The sequence below is a fragment of the Numida meleagris genome, chromosome 4 (assembly GCF_002078875.1).
Source record: "Numida meleagris isolate 19003 breed g44 Domestic line chromosome 4, NumMel1.0, whole genome shotgun sequence".
NCBI classification, from domain to species: domain Eukaryota; kingdom Metazoa; phylum Chordata; class Aves; order Galliformes; family Numididae; genus Numida; species Numida meleagris.
Window position 1 is genome coordinate 60,194,890 of NC_034412.1, and position 16,901 is coordinate 60,211,790.

The 16,901-nt window shown below is 37.8% G+C and overlaps 1 protein-coding gene across 1 annotated transcript in view; it reads right to left on the reverse strand.

Moving 5' to 3' along the window:
- USP53 (ubiquitin specific peptidase 53) overlaps positions 59–16,901 on the reverse strand; it is a 36,983-nt gene continuing 20,140 nt past the window's right edge. The window contains exons 11-16 of the mRNA XM_021396401.1: positions 15,918–16,067; positions 14,761–14,904; positions 13,775–14,507; positions 12,381–12,454; positions 7,122–7,221; positions 59–6,307 (exon numbers count right to left, since the gene is read on the reverse strand). Coding sequence (XP_021252076.1) covers positions 5,323–6,307; positions 7,122–7,221; positions 12,381–12,454; positions 13,775–14,507; positions 14,761–14,904; positions 15,918–16,067 — 2,186 coding nt within the window. The 3' untranslated portion in view covers positions 59–5,322. The remainder of the gene's footprint in view (positions 6,308–7,121; positions 7,222–12,380; positions 12,455–13,774; positions 14,508–14,760; positions 14,905–15,917; positions 16,068–16,901) is intronic.

Here is a 16,901-nt window from a genome sequence, read left to right on the forward strand (position 1 = left end):
TTATTGCTGTAGGTTTAGTTGTTGTGGTTTTTAAGGAAAGCGCAGCATACAAAAAGAATACAGACAAAGATATTTTATATTTTTATCTGATAATTTGAACAAGCAGAACTTTGCAAGAAAATAATTCTAAAGACTGAAAAATATATTACAAGACTTATTAACGTATTTACTGTTAAAAATATGTCTAGGCTCTTATACAAATCTATAGCCAGAAGGGGACATTTATAAAAAAATAAATAGGCACCCTAGGTAAGTCAAAACAAGTTACCGCTTATTTGTTAGCAAATATTACATACATACATGGAGTGCAGAGTCAAATATAAAAACAAAGGTGCCTTCATTAGCTGTCTGTTTACTGTTATAATTAAATACCTGGTAAACATGGGTCACGTAAAAAGTTGTCTGGTAAGATTGTTTCAAGCAAAGCAAGGAGACAGAAGTACATCTACATTAACTGCATCTACTTCAAAAATAAGTTTTACCAGTTGTGCTCACTGGAAACCAAACTCATTGGCATCGGTAACAGGCATTCATATTGCTCATTGTACGTAAGTATCAACATTGCTACGCGTGTTTAAAAATAACTGTTATAACATCATTCACAGTTGTTGCTGTGCTATTTATACATAAAAATACTGTCATTTCAAATACAATTTCTGCAAACATTTTACAAATTATACAATATTTACAAATTTCATACTTTTTTTTTTTACACAAGTATTAGAAGACAGCTTTACTTAAATGACTATGTATAGCACGTAACATTGCTGTAGGAACATTAGAAAAAAATTTACAAGTTTTGAAATCTCTTTCAAAAATAAGACAACCACGAATCTTCAAAGATTTTTCACGCTCAAGCTTTTTCTCCAGTTTGTTTACAAAAAGATACTTTTAAGTTTACCACCAACCGTTCCTAAATATGCATAATTATTTGCACTACAAACTCCAGAATTCATTTCTCAAGTGCTATAACAAATTCTCATGAAGAAGGTAAAAATAAGGTTCATCTAAGATACCTGGTTTGTTGCATATGTTGTATTCCAGTTTCACTACAAATTATAAGTAGTTTAAAATACTGATCATGAAGAATAACCAAACGTATAACTTTGTTTATTGTTGAAGAAGCACTAAAACTCACATAAGGTATACAAACATAAAAAAGCCTTTCTGACTAACGGTGCAAGCATAAGCAAGAGTGTTTTCCATGCATATTTAACCTGCTTGCAACATTTTCCTAACTAAAAGGCATTTACGTTTAAATATAGTCAGCACCACCCCAATTTTAAGATAACACTAACAGAAATAATTACAAAATTCAGCCTTTCCAGATTAATTTTAAGTTCTATGTTACTTAGAATAGACTGAAACAGAACTCTAAGCCTATGCTTCTGACACCGCAACACAGAGGGGGTCATTTCAAACACTCAGGACTGCCATGAGGGTAAAATCCTCTTCACTCTGCTTTTTCCCCACCTCCCACCTGTGCATTGGATACTTCTGTGCACTGACTTAATGTATAACCAAACAAAAGATAAACTAAAATTCTGCTTCTGTTACTGAATTAAGTCAGATGAGTGAAAGACACAGTAAATGCTAAACCTGCCAAAACAGTAGGGCAGAGTTCTAGAGCAGAGGAAAAAACTTTTTTTTATGCTACCCCAGTCTGAACAGCTGCAGGGTCATTCACACTTAATTGCTATGACAGTACTTAACTATTTGTGGAATTGTTTCTAAGAGGTCAAGATTTGTCAGTGAAATCATGTATAATCCCCACTAAACGTTGCCCAAAACATCAAGCTGAAAGGATAGGAAGTTCAATAAATAGCAACAACTTCTCTAGGGACATTGTTACCTAGCACCCTGCCCAATCTCATCTTGAATAGGTTTTCAAGATGCAGCTGAACAGAGCGCTAGATAATCTTATCGAAGCTTCCTTTTCCCCCAAAAAAGTTGGACTTGGTTATCTTCTGAGAACCCCTTCCAACCTGGGCTATTCTTTGATTCCCTAATTCTGAAACCTTATAAAAATAGGTATTTAATAGTTGTATAGTAACTCTGTATTTTAAAATTAGCATCACTTTTGCTATATCAGTTTGTAGCTTACGTAATTGAATTTTACTAAGTATATCGCTTATGGGGGAACAAATGAGACAAGCAAGTTTAAGAATGTGTACAGAGCAGGTATATTAATAGGATAGTATTACTAGAGTTTACCTGGCACTGCTGTTGCACAGTACGGAGCAGGGGAGCCAGGATCAGAGCAGGGCGGCCAAGAAAGCCCTGCTCATTGCTGCCTTGCAGCACACGCAGCTCTGGGCCTTTGCTGGGCTCTCTGTGCTCTGTCGGTGCCTCGGGAAAAGGAGACATAAGCTGGATAGCAGCAGGAAGCAGGACAGTTCCCCAAGGAAGGAGGAGGACAAGAAGGACAAAGAGGCAGACGACTCCAATGAGACAAGCAACATGGGCAGAGTTTCAGCCAAGAGCACACAGTGTCCAGTACTGTACATGGCAGACAAGTGCCAAATAGTGGAGGAGCTGGTGGATGATTATCTTTGGGCCTGCCAAAGATGCTTCTGCCACAGCTTCACGCTCCGGCTGCAGCAGGACATCAGGGTGGCCTGTGTCTACACAGGACAGAGTGCCCGTGAAGAAAATATTTTCTACCACCTGCTCGCACCTCTGAGGCCTCCCTCCAGGTACATCTTCCACTGTGGAGGAGATGTCAGCAAGGAAGTCCTGCCTACACCTGGAGCTGGAGTGCACCTACACGAGGGAGCAGCTGCTGAGGGACGTGCTGTGTTTTCTCCACCATGCTCAAAACAAGCTGAGAGGGAAGCAGGAGCCCAGCCTCTTAGACATCTCCTGTGAGGGCTCCTACTTGCATGTGGAGAAAACCACCCACTAGTTCCAGAACCGCATGAAAGCAGATTGGAGGCATCTGCCTCAGTTGCATGCTGAGTTGCTGCCTGACTGCGCTGCCCTGTCACAACTCCTTCAAGACTGAGCTCACCACTACCTCCATGAACACCTTCTCCATTGAAATGATGTTTAGGGTACAGCCTGATGACTCAGACACCTTCCTGAGCATCAAGCAGGCTAATGCCAGCTTCAGCAGCAGCACAGCATAGCCAGAAAACTGCGCTGGGGCAGCAATGCAGTTGGTTGGGCAGACAGCCAGGCGTGCCCAGCACCACAGCTTCCACCTCCAACTGTCTGCAGTCTTGCACCTGTCTGCTGGTGGGCACAAGCTTTTCCCCCTCAAGCTGGTTGTAGTTCTCCACCTGACAACCACAGCCTCATCAAGCCTGATACCAGAGGGATTGCCCCTGTAGCAGAACGATCTACTGCAGCACCTCTGCTGCTGCCTAGAAAAGCCTCAACTGCATCCTCTTATGCTACGACAGGGTTCCTGAGGATGTGGGTCTTGTCCCAGCCTTCTGAACAGCTGACCTGCTCAACATCTTCCAGCTAGCCACCCACACCCAGGCGCTGCTTAAATTCAAGGAGCTGTGAGATCAACTTACAAGAAGGCTGACCCTGGAAGAGGTCTCCACTGGCACAGAAAGTGGTCTTCTCACACAAAACTGCACAGATGGGACTCACAGCTGGTGGCAGATGATGACCTGCTACAAGAAGGAAGAAGAGGGCAGGCAGGATGCAGAGAAAGAAAGGAGAGGGAAGGCCCTGTGCTGCAGCCTGCTGCAAAGAGAAGCATTGGGACAGTCTCCCCAGCAGAGAAGCCAGTGATGACAGCAGTGCTGTAGCCATAAATTTTCACCCTGCCTTCCCATCCCATGAACTGGCACAGCCTGGGTGGCCATTTCGCACAGGACCTGACATTACCCCTCTCAGCTGTGGTTGTGCAGGGACCCAGCAAGAGGCACCACTAATGTGCCTTGATGTGCTTGCTAAAGGCAAGGTGGAGAACCTACCTGTCCCAGCACCTCCTGGAGGGTAGTGCCCCAGGACTGAGTGTACTAGACAAGCAGCAGACACTACTCAACAGACAGTGGGTACTGCTCCCACACATTTTCTCTGCTGCCAAACCACATTTTTGGGAACCTGACTTCATACAGCTGAAGACGATGTTGCGTGGAGGCTTGCAACAAAGAGTTGTTAACATGCAAGCAGTGATCACTAACAATCTTAGAGAGATTTGATTACTTCCAGGAGCCCCTGTGCACACAGTCAATAAATTGATTCTATGAACAAATCCTCTGCCCATGAGTGTCTGTGCAGAACTCTGTGGAGGAACATGGGCATATGGTGCTGAGTACACAACCGATGCACAACCAGGGAGCATTGGCAGAAAGCACAGAATCCACAGACCCACAGACTGACTGAGGTTGGAAGGGCCCTCTGGAAGCTATATGGAGCGCTTATAAGAAGGGAACAGACTGTTTAGCACGGTCTGTGTGAAATGGTTTCAAAAACCAGAAAGAGAGGAAATTGAGATTAAATGTAAGTGCTTTTTTTTTTTCTTTATGATAAGGGTAGTGAAGTATTGGAACATGCTGCCCAGAGATGTGGTAAATGCCCCATTCTTGGTAACATTCAAGGTCTGGCTGGACGGGGCTCTGAGCAACCTGATGTAGCTGTAGGTTTCCCTTGTCATTGTAGGGGAGTTGAATCATGACTTTTAGGGGTCCCTTACAACTCTAATGATTGTATGATTTTACGATTCTACTTGAATTCCCTTAAAAATAAAATCTTACCTAACACTTGCAAAAAAAACAGTTTTAAAGAATTATTATTAAGGCTTTTAAATAACAAGTTAGAAAATCTCTGGATAAACTTGTATTAAAGACACTTAAAGGTTTGTGAAAGCACAGACTCTCAGCGACATCAGTCAAAAAAACAACCTCCTGCTACCTATCAGGGAAAATACTGCTGTTATACTCGCTGTGTAATATTTACTGGTAATTAATTATTCCTTTTGTTAGTCTAAGTATGTAGTGACTGAAGTCTGAAGGAACACTTCTTATACTGCAGCTATTTAAGTCTTAAAAAAAAAACCAATTAGTAACATCTAGTTGATCCCACTTTTGTAAGATGCATACAATTAAAGGGACCCTTTTTAACATAAATTGTAGAAGACGAGCCAAGTAACAGAGGTAAGCATTAAGGCAACTAGGAGTAATAAATCAAAGAACCAGAAGTTTAGCACCTCTTCTCCTCTGTTCACCTACATCTGCATATTCATTTAAACTCCTAAGCAAAATACAGCCGACTGGGTACCAACCTACCACACACAGATTCAAGTCCTGTGCCCATTCGCAGACTACATGAAATGCAACAGTCAGATCCAGACGTATTTTTAATCTATCTACTGCAGTGTATGCCTTCTACGTTTGCTTTGTATCTTTGCTCGGATGTGGGATGTCTGGGCTCAAGAGTAGTATGGTACGTAGGATTCAGTTCTACTCCAGTTGGTGTGAGATGCTTTTCTTTGTGAAAGCTGCCACTATCTGCAAAATACAGCTTGGGTCTCTGATGATATTTCATTCTGTATGTGTCAGTCATACAACTGTCTACTGAAAAATAAGTTGTTAGGGATACACTATCGTTTCCATCCACATAGCCAGCACTTGGTCCTGTATGGCGAGATCCTTTCTTTAAAAAGTTCTCAGACATCAACCAAAAGTCATTAACTGGTAAGCTAGGTGGAGAATCTGGTTTATGAACAAACAACTCATTCCCTTGAAATGACTCTTTAAGCCTTTGTTCGGTTGTAAATACATTTGCTTCTGATGCAGACTTAAAAGGTGTACCTGTTTGTCTTAATGAATTATTCTGCAACGCTTCTGTTGATTTTATATCAGCTACTGAGTTAGTTTCTGATCCTGGCAAAATATTCAGAGCATATTTCTTTGGAGGTAAAGGGGGAGGAAGATTCTGGTAAACTGCTTCTGGCATCCAAAGAGCATCCACTCGTCGGAGCTGGTGTCCGGCATTGTCACAGGGAGGAGACAGCACAGCAGGCCTTTCTGAGGGATTCTGTGGCACGAAAGGTGAAAACCCCACTTTGGGACCAAATGTTCTTGCATGATGAGGCTGCAGTTGGGAAGAAGGGTGAAAGTCATTGTTGATGGGCTTCCTTCCACAGTTGTTTTCTGGGTAAGGGTGGGATACACGATCAGCACAATATGCTGACACATTCATTGTCTCAAATCTGTCTGGATTAAGCCACTCTGAAGAATTCTGTTCATTGGCCTTGTTCCTACTGTCTGACTTCACAATCTCTTTAAGAACTGGCTGTAGAGTTGACGATGGGAGAAATTTCCTATTAATCTCAGGCATTTCAGCTCTAAAACAAAAAAAGAGGATGTAAGTATCTATACAAACGTAAAAGGCCAAATGACCGAGCACCTTTAACAACAACCCTGGTAACACTGCCTGGATATCCTTGAACTGACTAGAGACCTGGTATCTGTTTAACATACACCTGTTTAACTATAACTTGTATTCATTTACTACAAGCTTCTTTCATTTGAAATGTACAGTCTCCCCCAAAAACCTCTGCAGATGATTAAATAGCCATAATAAAAAAATTCCTTAGAGATTCTGGACTATATCAAATACAAATTCTGTTTCTTTAAGCATCTTTGTGTCTCAGTCTGATACATCAGTTTTTCAAATGTTAAGCGTTACTTCTGAGTGCTAAACATGCATTTAGATTCTTGAGTTTTAGGAGGTTCTGAGCATTTGCAGTTCCAATCAGAAACAACTACAGTATAAAGCCGTAGCTTCTAAACAGCTATAACATTTTCCTCCCTTTCCTGCCAAGCTTTTCAAACCTTCATTGGGATACTGTGTTAAATCTCTATTTGTTATATAATATCAATTAAAAACAAAAGTACTAGAAGTTGTTGCACCAGTAAGGTGGTTTAAAACTACCTGAGTTATTTGAGGTTCAATCTACTAAAGACTGAAATTAAAGCCATTTTTTTTTCCCCAGGAGCAGAGCTTTCAACCCTACAAATCATGTAAATGCCAAGGGCATCGTCTGTCAAAAGATTTAATGCTGTCATTTTCACATAGTTAATACTCATTTCTATCACATTACAGAATTCACTATTTTTATAGTATTACATGGTAAATTAATACTAGTATTCAGTTACCTCTTTACTTGAGGACTGGGCACCTGCAAATGCAATTCTGTTGGGATATTAACATGAGGTCTGTAGTTAACTTCTGTATTGACGGGGTCTTTCCTAGAGTCTGGAGGTGGAAAAATATTTCAGAATAAACAGAAATACAGTCCAATTTCTTTCTGATTTCTCAGAGGTTAACAGACAAACAAACAAGAAACAGCTCTTGACATGATCAGACGTAAGTCAAAATAATATTTTTGACAAAAATTCAGAGAATCGGAACATATATTAGTCTAAAATAGTATAGAGGATTTTTTTTAATGTTGTCAGGAAATGGGTAATTATCACAATTTTGGAGTCCTATAGACATGCTTTCAAATGCTAACACATCAGATAATTATAAGCATGTTTTGAGAAAAGGTTTTCAAACAAGCATTTATATGGATACCCAAAATAAATTATATTATGAAATAATTTATGACTTTTGAAATTTCACATGACTAACAAAATAGAACTAATAATGTAAAAGTAGGTTGTTTTTTTTTTAAATGAGAAATGCATTAAGCATTCTTGAAACATTTATAAGATGCCGGAGAACTGTTGTCTTACAACAATTGTACAATTTGTAGACACACTGAGTAGATAGAGAGCACTCTCACCCACACACCCTAAGCACACAACATTAATAGTGTGTGGGCCAGCAGTACTACACATACTCCAGAAACTCCTATTCATTGACCAGAGAAAAAAATTCTTTGCTTTTAAAATATACAATTTCTGAACAAAGCAGCTCCTACTAAACAGTAAATAAAGGAAGCATTGAAGAATCCATGTTGACACCACACAGAAAAGGCTCTCTGGCAAGTGACAAGCAACAGCCTGTTTAAAGATAGCTACTGTAAATGTTCCTACTGCAATAATTGGCTCATTGTAATCAGTCACCTGCTCCACAGCCATTCAAAATAAGCTGAATTTTGTAAGTGTGTGGACTAGATCATTCAACTACATTACTTATTTCAGAAAAAACTAGGAATGTACTTCACAAAAACCAGCATACACTGCCTCAAATAATATAGCAAATTGATCTCTTGAGTTCAGGGATTTAACTTACCCTACTGGAAACAGGTAACAGACTTTGCTCTTCATCAGGCAAGTTACAAAAATTTTCTATCTTTTCTTACTTGATGTAATCTTACTACGGTGCTTTTTTATTTTTTAATTTGAACATGTTAATTTCCTCAGTTTTAAGTAAAGCCTTAGGAGCATTATTTTGATACATGAACTTATTTTATTTTTTTTACTTAATTCAAGAGATAAACAGAAGTTAAAAAACAAACCAACAAAAAAAAAAACTGCAAACAACTAAACTTTGGGCAATGTTGGAGATTTGCTTCAAAGGTCCGTATCTGTCCTATCTTTAAGAGCGAAAAGATTAAAGATGCTAAATCTTTGACAAACGAAAGAAGTCGCTGAGGCTAAAAAGATGTGTACCTGAAAAGAGAAAGCCTTCAATATCACTTTCCTTCCAGCCTTGAAACTAAAAAAAGTTCTTGCTATTCCAGCATGGTAAGCAGTACCACAACCCTAGAAAAAATGCTTATGTGAAAATATGGTTACTTGAGTGAGCCCTTGTGATAGTTGCGAGGGTCAAGCAACTAAACCGAAAGGAAGTTTAGAAGTGCTCCAGCAGTCCGTGCCTTCAGAGATAACTAACAGTAAGGTAATCAAACAGCAAACATTTCATTCTGCTACAGATTTTGCCAAGCTGTAAATCCCTTTTTTGAAAAAAGCACACGCTATAGAACTGCTCTTCAATTCCGCAAAACATGATGTGAAGAGCACTCCAAGCCAAACTAAAGGAATGGAGCACGTTAGCTCCTTCCAAGAGGCAGTATCATAAATCTGTCAGGGGGAGGCAGTAAAGGTTAGTAAGCTGTTTCTTTAGAGTGACCATGGCACACGTTCAACCAAAACTGCTCAGTGATACCAGGTGATTTGTGCCTTCAGAATTCCAGCTAACTTAAAAATAGATGTGTTATTTTCTCTTCTGCTGACACGAGATCCATGCAAGGTTAAAACCCGGTTTAGACTCTATTGGGAATTTTGGCTCTAGGTTCTTTGCAAAACTAAATATGGGACACATGAGCACTGTGCTCAGCTAGAGACTGCCAACTTTATCAACGGGTCATAAGCAACTTACCAGTAAGTAAAGGTAATTCTGGTCTCTCAAAAACAAACCGATCTGCTTTTAAGATTTATGAACATCTACTTTCACATCTGAATAGGCAATCTAGATTTTAAAATCATAAACACCCATTCTGTAGCCTAAAAGTCAAAAAAGAGTTCTTTTCTAACGACTTGATTTACACATACATGTGCAAAATTCTGCAATGTCTGAATTCTGTACATAAAAAAATAAATTTCTTCCTATTGTTTTAGCTGCATATTTCCTGTAATTTTTATTTTTTCCTAGGATTTTCTTTTTCATAATTATGCCTAAATTATGTGTTGCATGGTTTTCTAATGTGACAAAGAATCACAGAATCACAGAATTGCTCAGGTTGGAAAAGACCTTCAAGATCATCAAGTCCAACCGCAACCTAACCACACTAACCTAACTCTAACAACCCACCGCTAAATCATGTCCCCAAGCACCACATCCAAACGGTTTTTGAGTCACCCTCCCTGAATGTGTTTAAACACCCTGCGCTCACTGGGGAGCCTATTCCAGTGCTTAACAACCCCTTCTGTAAAGAAGTTTTTCCTGATATCCAACCTAAAGAAGTAAAGGTAGTTGGGACTCTTGCTGACATATTCATCGGGGCTTCAAAATGATTTTAAATGGAGTTGGAGTTGTCTCATGCTAGTGAACTCAACAACCATTTCCCCTGCCAACAATAATACTTTTTACTGAAATTGTCAGAATGGCAATTTCATAGGTGCACGCCTTAAGAATCAAGGGATCGTTTTCACAAAGGCAACTGAAAGCACTTTATTATTATGAAAATAATTATCAGAAGCTAGCATAGATACTATTTCCAAGAGTTACAGTCTCATTTCTTCATTGTGAAAAACATAAGGTTGCAAATTCTGCCCTCACACTGTTCTATCATTTGTTCCACATAAACAGAAAATACCACCCTCCAAGTTCATTGAACTCAAATGTCATGAACATCGACACATAAATATAAATTAAGAACACTGTATCTACTTAATAACCATATTTCCCTCCCAAAATTTCATCACACAAATTAGGGATTGGTCACACGGGGCATTTACTTTAGCACTACAGTTACCTGCTGCTTACTCCTAGAGAAAGAAGCAGCAATTTGATTCGTATTACCAGCATGTGATCCAATGTTACTATCTTTATAACGCTCTAACAATAAGCTTATTTTTATAGGTCAAGGACAAAATTCCTCAACTACTGAACAGCATCCTCATTCAGATCCTGTTAAAATCAGGAACTGGTAAAAATAGAAGGCTTAATTAAAAGTTAAATGTGATTTCCCTACAAAGGGACAAGATATTTTTTTACAAGTTGCTCCGAGCAGCTACAGAAGATTTCTTGCATTTCATTTTACTCTCAGAAATGACTGGGAATTTACTTGTTAAAGTACCATTTTCTAGCAGTCTGTATCACATTTACCTATCAGTTCTAGTCTTGCTCATAATATTCTGAAACATAAGATAGTACAACTGGTGCCTGTGACTCCTCCTCCTCCTCATAAAGGTGTCCAGACACACACACTTTTTAGACAACTAAAATCACTCTAAGTAAATCTTTATCTCACATGTGAGATAATCAAATTATTCATTCTTTTTTTCAGCCTGTTAATCACTTACATTAAAAGCAGTTTTCCAAAACATGAGCACATGAGAACTTCACATCTAATTTAGAATTACACCATTTTTTTTGTTAAGAAACTATCCAAAAGTTAGTTACTGAAATAGAATTACTAAATAGATGGGATTTTAACGTCAATATTCTTTGACGGTTATTATGATAATGTTTTATGATAACTGTAAGGATCACTCGGAATACAAAACAGTACTGAAGAAATATGATGTGTGGTGAGTTTAGCTATATTTAATACATTAGTTTACTGTGTAAGCTAATTAAGTGAAACATTGTTTGAACTCACCTATTTCTCATCCTGAGAGAGTCTTTTATATATTTTAACTAGTGGGTTTTTTTTTAATTATTATTTGTATTTATTTTTTTTTTTTACTACCCAAGTATTTTTTTTTCCCCACTGGAAAGTACAGTTATAGTATAGAACTACAGCAGAAAAAAAATCATGAAAAAACAGGTTTTTGCATTCCACGCAGAATTTTTCTTTTGTCATCAAGATAAATAAAACATTAAATTAGTTTTATTTCTACAACCAGTAAGTAATTGGAATAGTGGTACGGCAAATCCACCCCCTACCTTAAACTTAAATCTGAGGAGAAACGTATTTGAAGAATGTACAGAAAAAGTGTGATATCTATAAAAATCAAACATTTCCTGGGGAAGTGTCTTAATACTTATTGCACCTCTTTGTACAAGCACCATTCCATTGTTCCAGCAACAGTAGATAATGATTTTGGCTGGCCTCATGGTGACCTGTAACATTTATATGCCAAGGCATTTATAAAAATCCAGCAGACATGTTAGTATGTAAAAGGAAGCATATTTCCTTATTACAAGTGTTTCTTCCTGATTTTGCCTCATATCTTGTAGGAAAAGAAATCGTACCACGGCCTATACAGACCTTTTTTTAAAAATCCTCCTTAGCATCCACCAAGATCACATACAGAACTATTTTTTGGGAAAACACAGGGGAAAAAAATGTACTTTTTTTTTGGGGTGGGGGGGAAATCATTTACTTTTGGGAGCCAGGGAAGGGGAATGGACACACTTGCTGAAAAACCATTAAAATGAGAAGTGTTCTCGAAGTGGTTCTCAAAGAATACAAGCAACAAATATTCTGAGTCACATTTAACCCCCTGCATTGTATTAAAAACAAACAAACAAGACTCCAATTAACAGCAATGAAAAAGAGTAAAACTAGATGCCTTACACCAGCACAGTGTCATTCAAAAATCATGAGTACTTGTAAAAAGAAGTGTTTCTAAAGGGGAAAAATAAAATAAAAATCATGGCAAACTTGCAGCAACATTATAAGTCAAAAAGATCAGAAACGTCTCCATCTCCTGTATGATATTAGTAAGTTAGTATTAAAATGTTGGTGCACCTAAATTATTTCTAGAAAGCTCCTTATTCTTTACACAAGTTCTTACCGTAAAAGTTTCTGTTCTGCTGTGATCCTGAATGTAACACATTTTCAGCTTTTTTTGTTGATAAATTCTGCTCACTGTAAAATAAGCACAGGCAATTTGAAGGGTTAAACTACTGATGCATGATCACAAACATTATTCCCTTGAATGCACAAAGCATAAAAATTTTGCCTGTTTGAAACTTTGTCTCCATTTACCTGTGTCACGTTTTAGACTAAAGCACACTACAGAACATACGTAAGATGGAGAGGTAGCCCTTGAATACTTTTAACACAGCTTCCCTGCATGACAAGCTGCAATGATGGAGAGGAATTTCAGATCAACTGCAGACTTTAATACAGACACTTGAAAAACATACAGGGATGAATGTTGATGAAACTGGGATGGTGTATCCCAGTTTGTTCTGGGGATTACACGCCCACTCATCCCAGCCCTACTCTAGGGTGCAACAGCAGGATGCTCATTACGCAGCACAGAAAATAAAGAAAATGTGGCTTGTATTATCACAGCAGCCTGCTTAACAAAAACAGCTGGTTCCCAAAGTTATAAACAATACTAGAGTGATGTGTCATCTGTGAGAAAATACCACCAATTGCACAGAAAAGATTTCATACAACTTTCAAAAAGTATGTACTAACAGAGATTACTGAGAAAGCACAACTATTTTGAATATTTATTTTTTACAGTGATTTTGAGGGGGAACAGACAGTACTGGTCACCTAACTCTTGTTATCTGAAGTGTTCCCAATAATCACCACTTTAGTGCAGCAAATAATACTGGAAGTGATCATCTATTACAAACCCCTGCTCAAGTATGATCAGCTAGAGCAGATGCTGCTTAGTATCATGTTCAGTTGGGTTATGAGCATCTCCATGGACAGAGACTCCACAGTCCCCCAAGAGCAGCATACTTGTTACTGCAATTCACAGTAAGATTAATAAAATTTGACTAACCACTTATTTACTGCTATTTCCATCTTTTTCTCAGGAGCCTGTCCATACAACTGTTATAGATATGACTTACAAAGACAGTTGTATCCCATTACAGATGGCAAGTTACCCAGTGCTTGAAAATTTTATAACTAAAAAAGTATAGCAATTAATTCAAATTAACACACCCTGCCCCAAAGCAGGGCTTAGAAATCCTGGCTCAGTGCCTTAATGATGTGGCTCAGTACTTTCCCAATAGAAATAAAGAGTGCTGCAGCCTCAGAGTTAATGTAAGATTAACTCCTAACTGTCTGCATTCATATTTCTAGATATGTTGCTAGTTTTCTACATCCTCAAGAGCATTACAGCTCTAAAAGTATGCTTAATTGATTGAAACAAAAATGAATATTACAACTTATTTTCCTGCATAGACAATCTATGTAAATTCTTAAGAGAACTAACATTACCTGCAGGAAGCACCTTCTTTAATATTCTTGACATCTGCTGGATGGATTCCTTCAATAACAGGCGAGTCCGGATTTGCTGATCCATTGCTGATATGATCACTGCTTTCATAACCAGATTCTGTCCTCTGAATTTGCCAGTTATCACCATGGATTTTTCTCTCTGCAAACCCTTTGCTTTTTTCAACATTCCCTTTCCCCTCTGAATCCAAAGAACTTCTACTTCCTGTATCTTGTTTTGTTTCATCTTCATATATAGTCATTAAACCCTTCTGGATTTGGTTCTCTTTTGGCCAATGGTTAAAGCTTCGCTCTTTTTCATGCTTAGATTTACTGTTCAGATTTGCCTTGTGCTTTGGGCTATGTTGTTTCTTCTCAGTCTCACTGAAAATGCTGTCTACGTTTAGTGTCTCTCGCATGGGTTTCCAGCCTTTACTTCTGTTTCTGCTACTAATGATACTTCCTTTATCCCTAGAGTCTTGACTGCTATCCGTATCATAGCCAGTGACACCATCAGTTCGGGTCCGAAGCATCGGTTTCTCACCAGCAGGAAAAACTTCTGTTTTATTTGATCCAAGCACCTGTACTGTAAGTTTTGTTTGGGGAGGTACACTGTCATGTTTATAAGGCCCTCTTCCTTGGCTGCTGTATATGCGCTGATCTGTGCATTGCCTAAGTCCATTTCCAACTGGAGGAGACCCTGACTTAAAATTGGAACGATCTTCCCCAATTAAATCTAGTAAGATGGAAGAGAAAAAAAAAGCTGCATTTAAGTTCTCACAAATATTTATACTTTATATTATTACAGTACATACTTTTCCTACATTCTCTCAACACATTCAGTAACAAATTCAGGACACGTTTCAGAAAATTAAAAACAGATCTTACAATTTGTTCATTAGAAATGAGAATAAAATCCTTCATGGCTAATACGGACATGCAAATCTGTTTGATCCATTGATCCTCTGCTCGTATCTTGAAAACATTACCTCTTTGTCTCCCAGATTCCTTCCTTGGTCCTCTGTCTGCATCTTTTCGTAAAGATGAGAAGTTTTTCATATCAGCAGCTTTCTGAGCACACTCTCTGGATATGTCCTTCAGCCTATCCTTTTGATCACCGTAAGCTAACTTAGCTGAAAAAAATTGATTCTTTTGTCAAAGATCACTAATAGAAAGCAATTTACGATCAGAATATACAGTAGTATTATGTACCATAACATTTATATTTTAGTATTAGCACTACTTAAAGACTAGTGATATATACAAATATAGCAATATATACAAATATTCCTAAGAAAATGGAAGATATATGGTATAGGTACAAGTGTATAAACATCTCCAATAAACGGAGCTAACCAAAGCAACTTTTTTGAATTATATTAAAAACTGAAGCCAAGTTTACTCTTGCCTAAATGTGAAGATGTATTTTTAAGAAAATAGCAAAGTCACTGCTTAAAGAACAAAAAAATCCTCAATTTCTCAGAAGGTAAGTACTGGTTTGGAGTCATTACCTCATCAAAAGAGAGGCATTCTCAAGTTTGTAAAAGTTTGGCAATCCAACACTAAAAGACAGAACAGAAACATCTCTCAAGAGGAGCTAGCATCTCTCCCTGATGTGGATTCGGAGTTTGAAGTAAAGGCACGGACAGGTTATACAGAAGACATTCCCCAGTATTACTACTTTAGTTTTCTTTGTGTTCTTGTTGTTGTTTGTTTTCCTGAAAGCCTGGGTCACTGACAGAATGTACCTTTAGAAATATATAATAAAACCCTTTTTTTTTGCTATCTTTTTTTTCCAAACATACATATTAACATACAGGACTTAAAATAATGCTGCATACCACAGTACTTTCTAACATGCCTTGGATCAGACAATATGATTAGAAGGCACGATGAAGTTTGAGGAAAGGCTTGCGGCCTCAAGAGCCACTTCAGTACTGGAATAATAAGGAGTATTTAAAAAGAAGTTAACAATCTATGGCAGACATAACTTAAACATCAGTTGCTATTCAAAGATCCATTAAAGCCAATGATAAAACTGTTCCTCTGGAAATAGTTCTAGTCTGGATGTTAGCACATACCTGAAATACTATTAACTCAAGTATTTCATAAGCCATGTATTGCAGTTAGGGGTGAAGGTACATACCTGGACCTTTACCGCCACTAGCCTGGATGTGGCTTCTACTGAATGCTGAACTATCTGGCTGAAGTTTTTTATTACTCCTTTGACTAGCAGAGTCTCCAATTCCATTCTCTTTTGGATGGTCTGACTTAGGAGCAGAATGCTTCTCAAATCCTAAAAAAGAACATATCTATCTTTAGAATGAAAGGCGTTCTAATTTGAAATTCCCAGTATGAAAATTCAAAATATGTTTCTTAAGAATTAGAAAACAATAACCAGCCAACCAACCCACTCATTACAGTTCAATACGCTAGGCAATAAGGTTTTATAACATTTTATATGATGTTGTATTCATAACAGCAGACTGTAGTGGAATAGGCTCCTCTCCTTCTTCCCTGAAGCAATGTACATCCTATCACAACTCATCACATGAAGAGAATGCACACATAATTCAATAGGTCTTTTTCTTACTTTACTTGTAAGTTACATTCAAAATTTAAAAAAGCTGCAAAAAATCTCTGAGCAAATAAGTTTCCCGCAACGTGTTCTGATTTTTCTCCAAGTTGAAGGGAAAGTGTACGCGTGCAGGGATATGCAAACACACACTCCAAACGTATCTCCATATTTCTATTAAGTTTCGCTTAAAATATCTTTTTTAAAACATTTAAAATACTGGTAAAATGCATCAATACATACACAAGAGCACTTCAATATGCAAATTTACTATGATTCTCTTCTGAAAGAACTACTTCACATAATTTTAGTAATGACCAATCTACAATAAAAACCTGTTCCAACCGCAGCCCCATAATCCACGTCTCAATTTGTATTCCCATATCAAACACAAGACACAGTTTCAATATTAAATAAGTACACTAATCTTTCCTTTTGAGACTCCTTAGATATTTACTGATAAAAATATATTTAAGAACATTATCAGCAAATCCACTACTCCCATCTTTACAGTCTTCATTTCATAAGTATAGTTGTTATTACTAAAATACATCT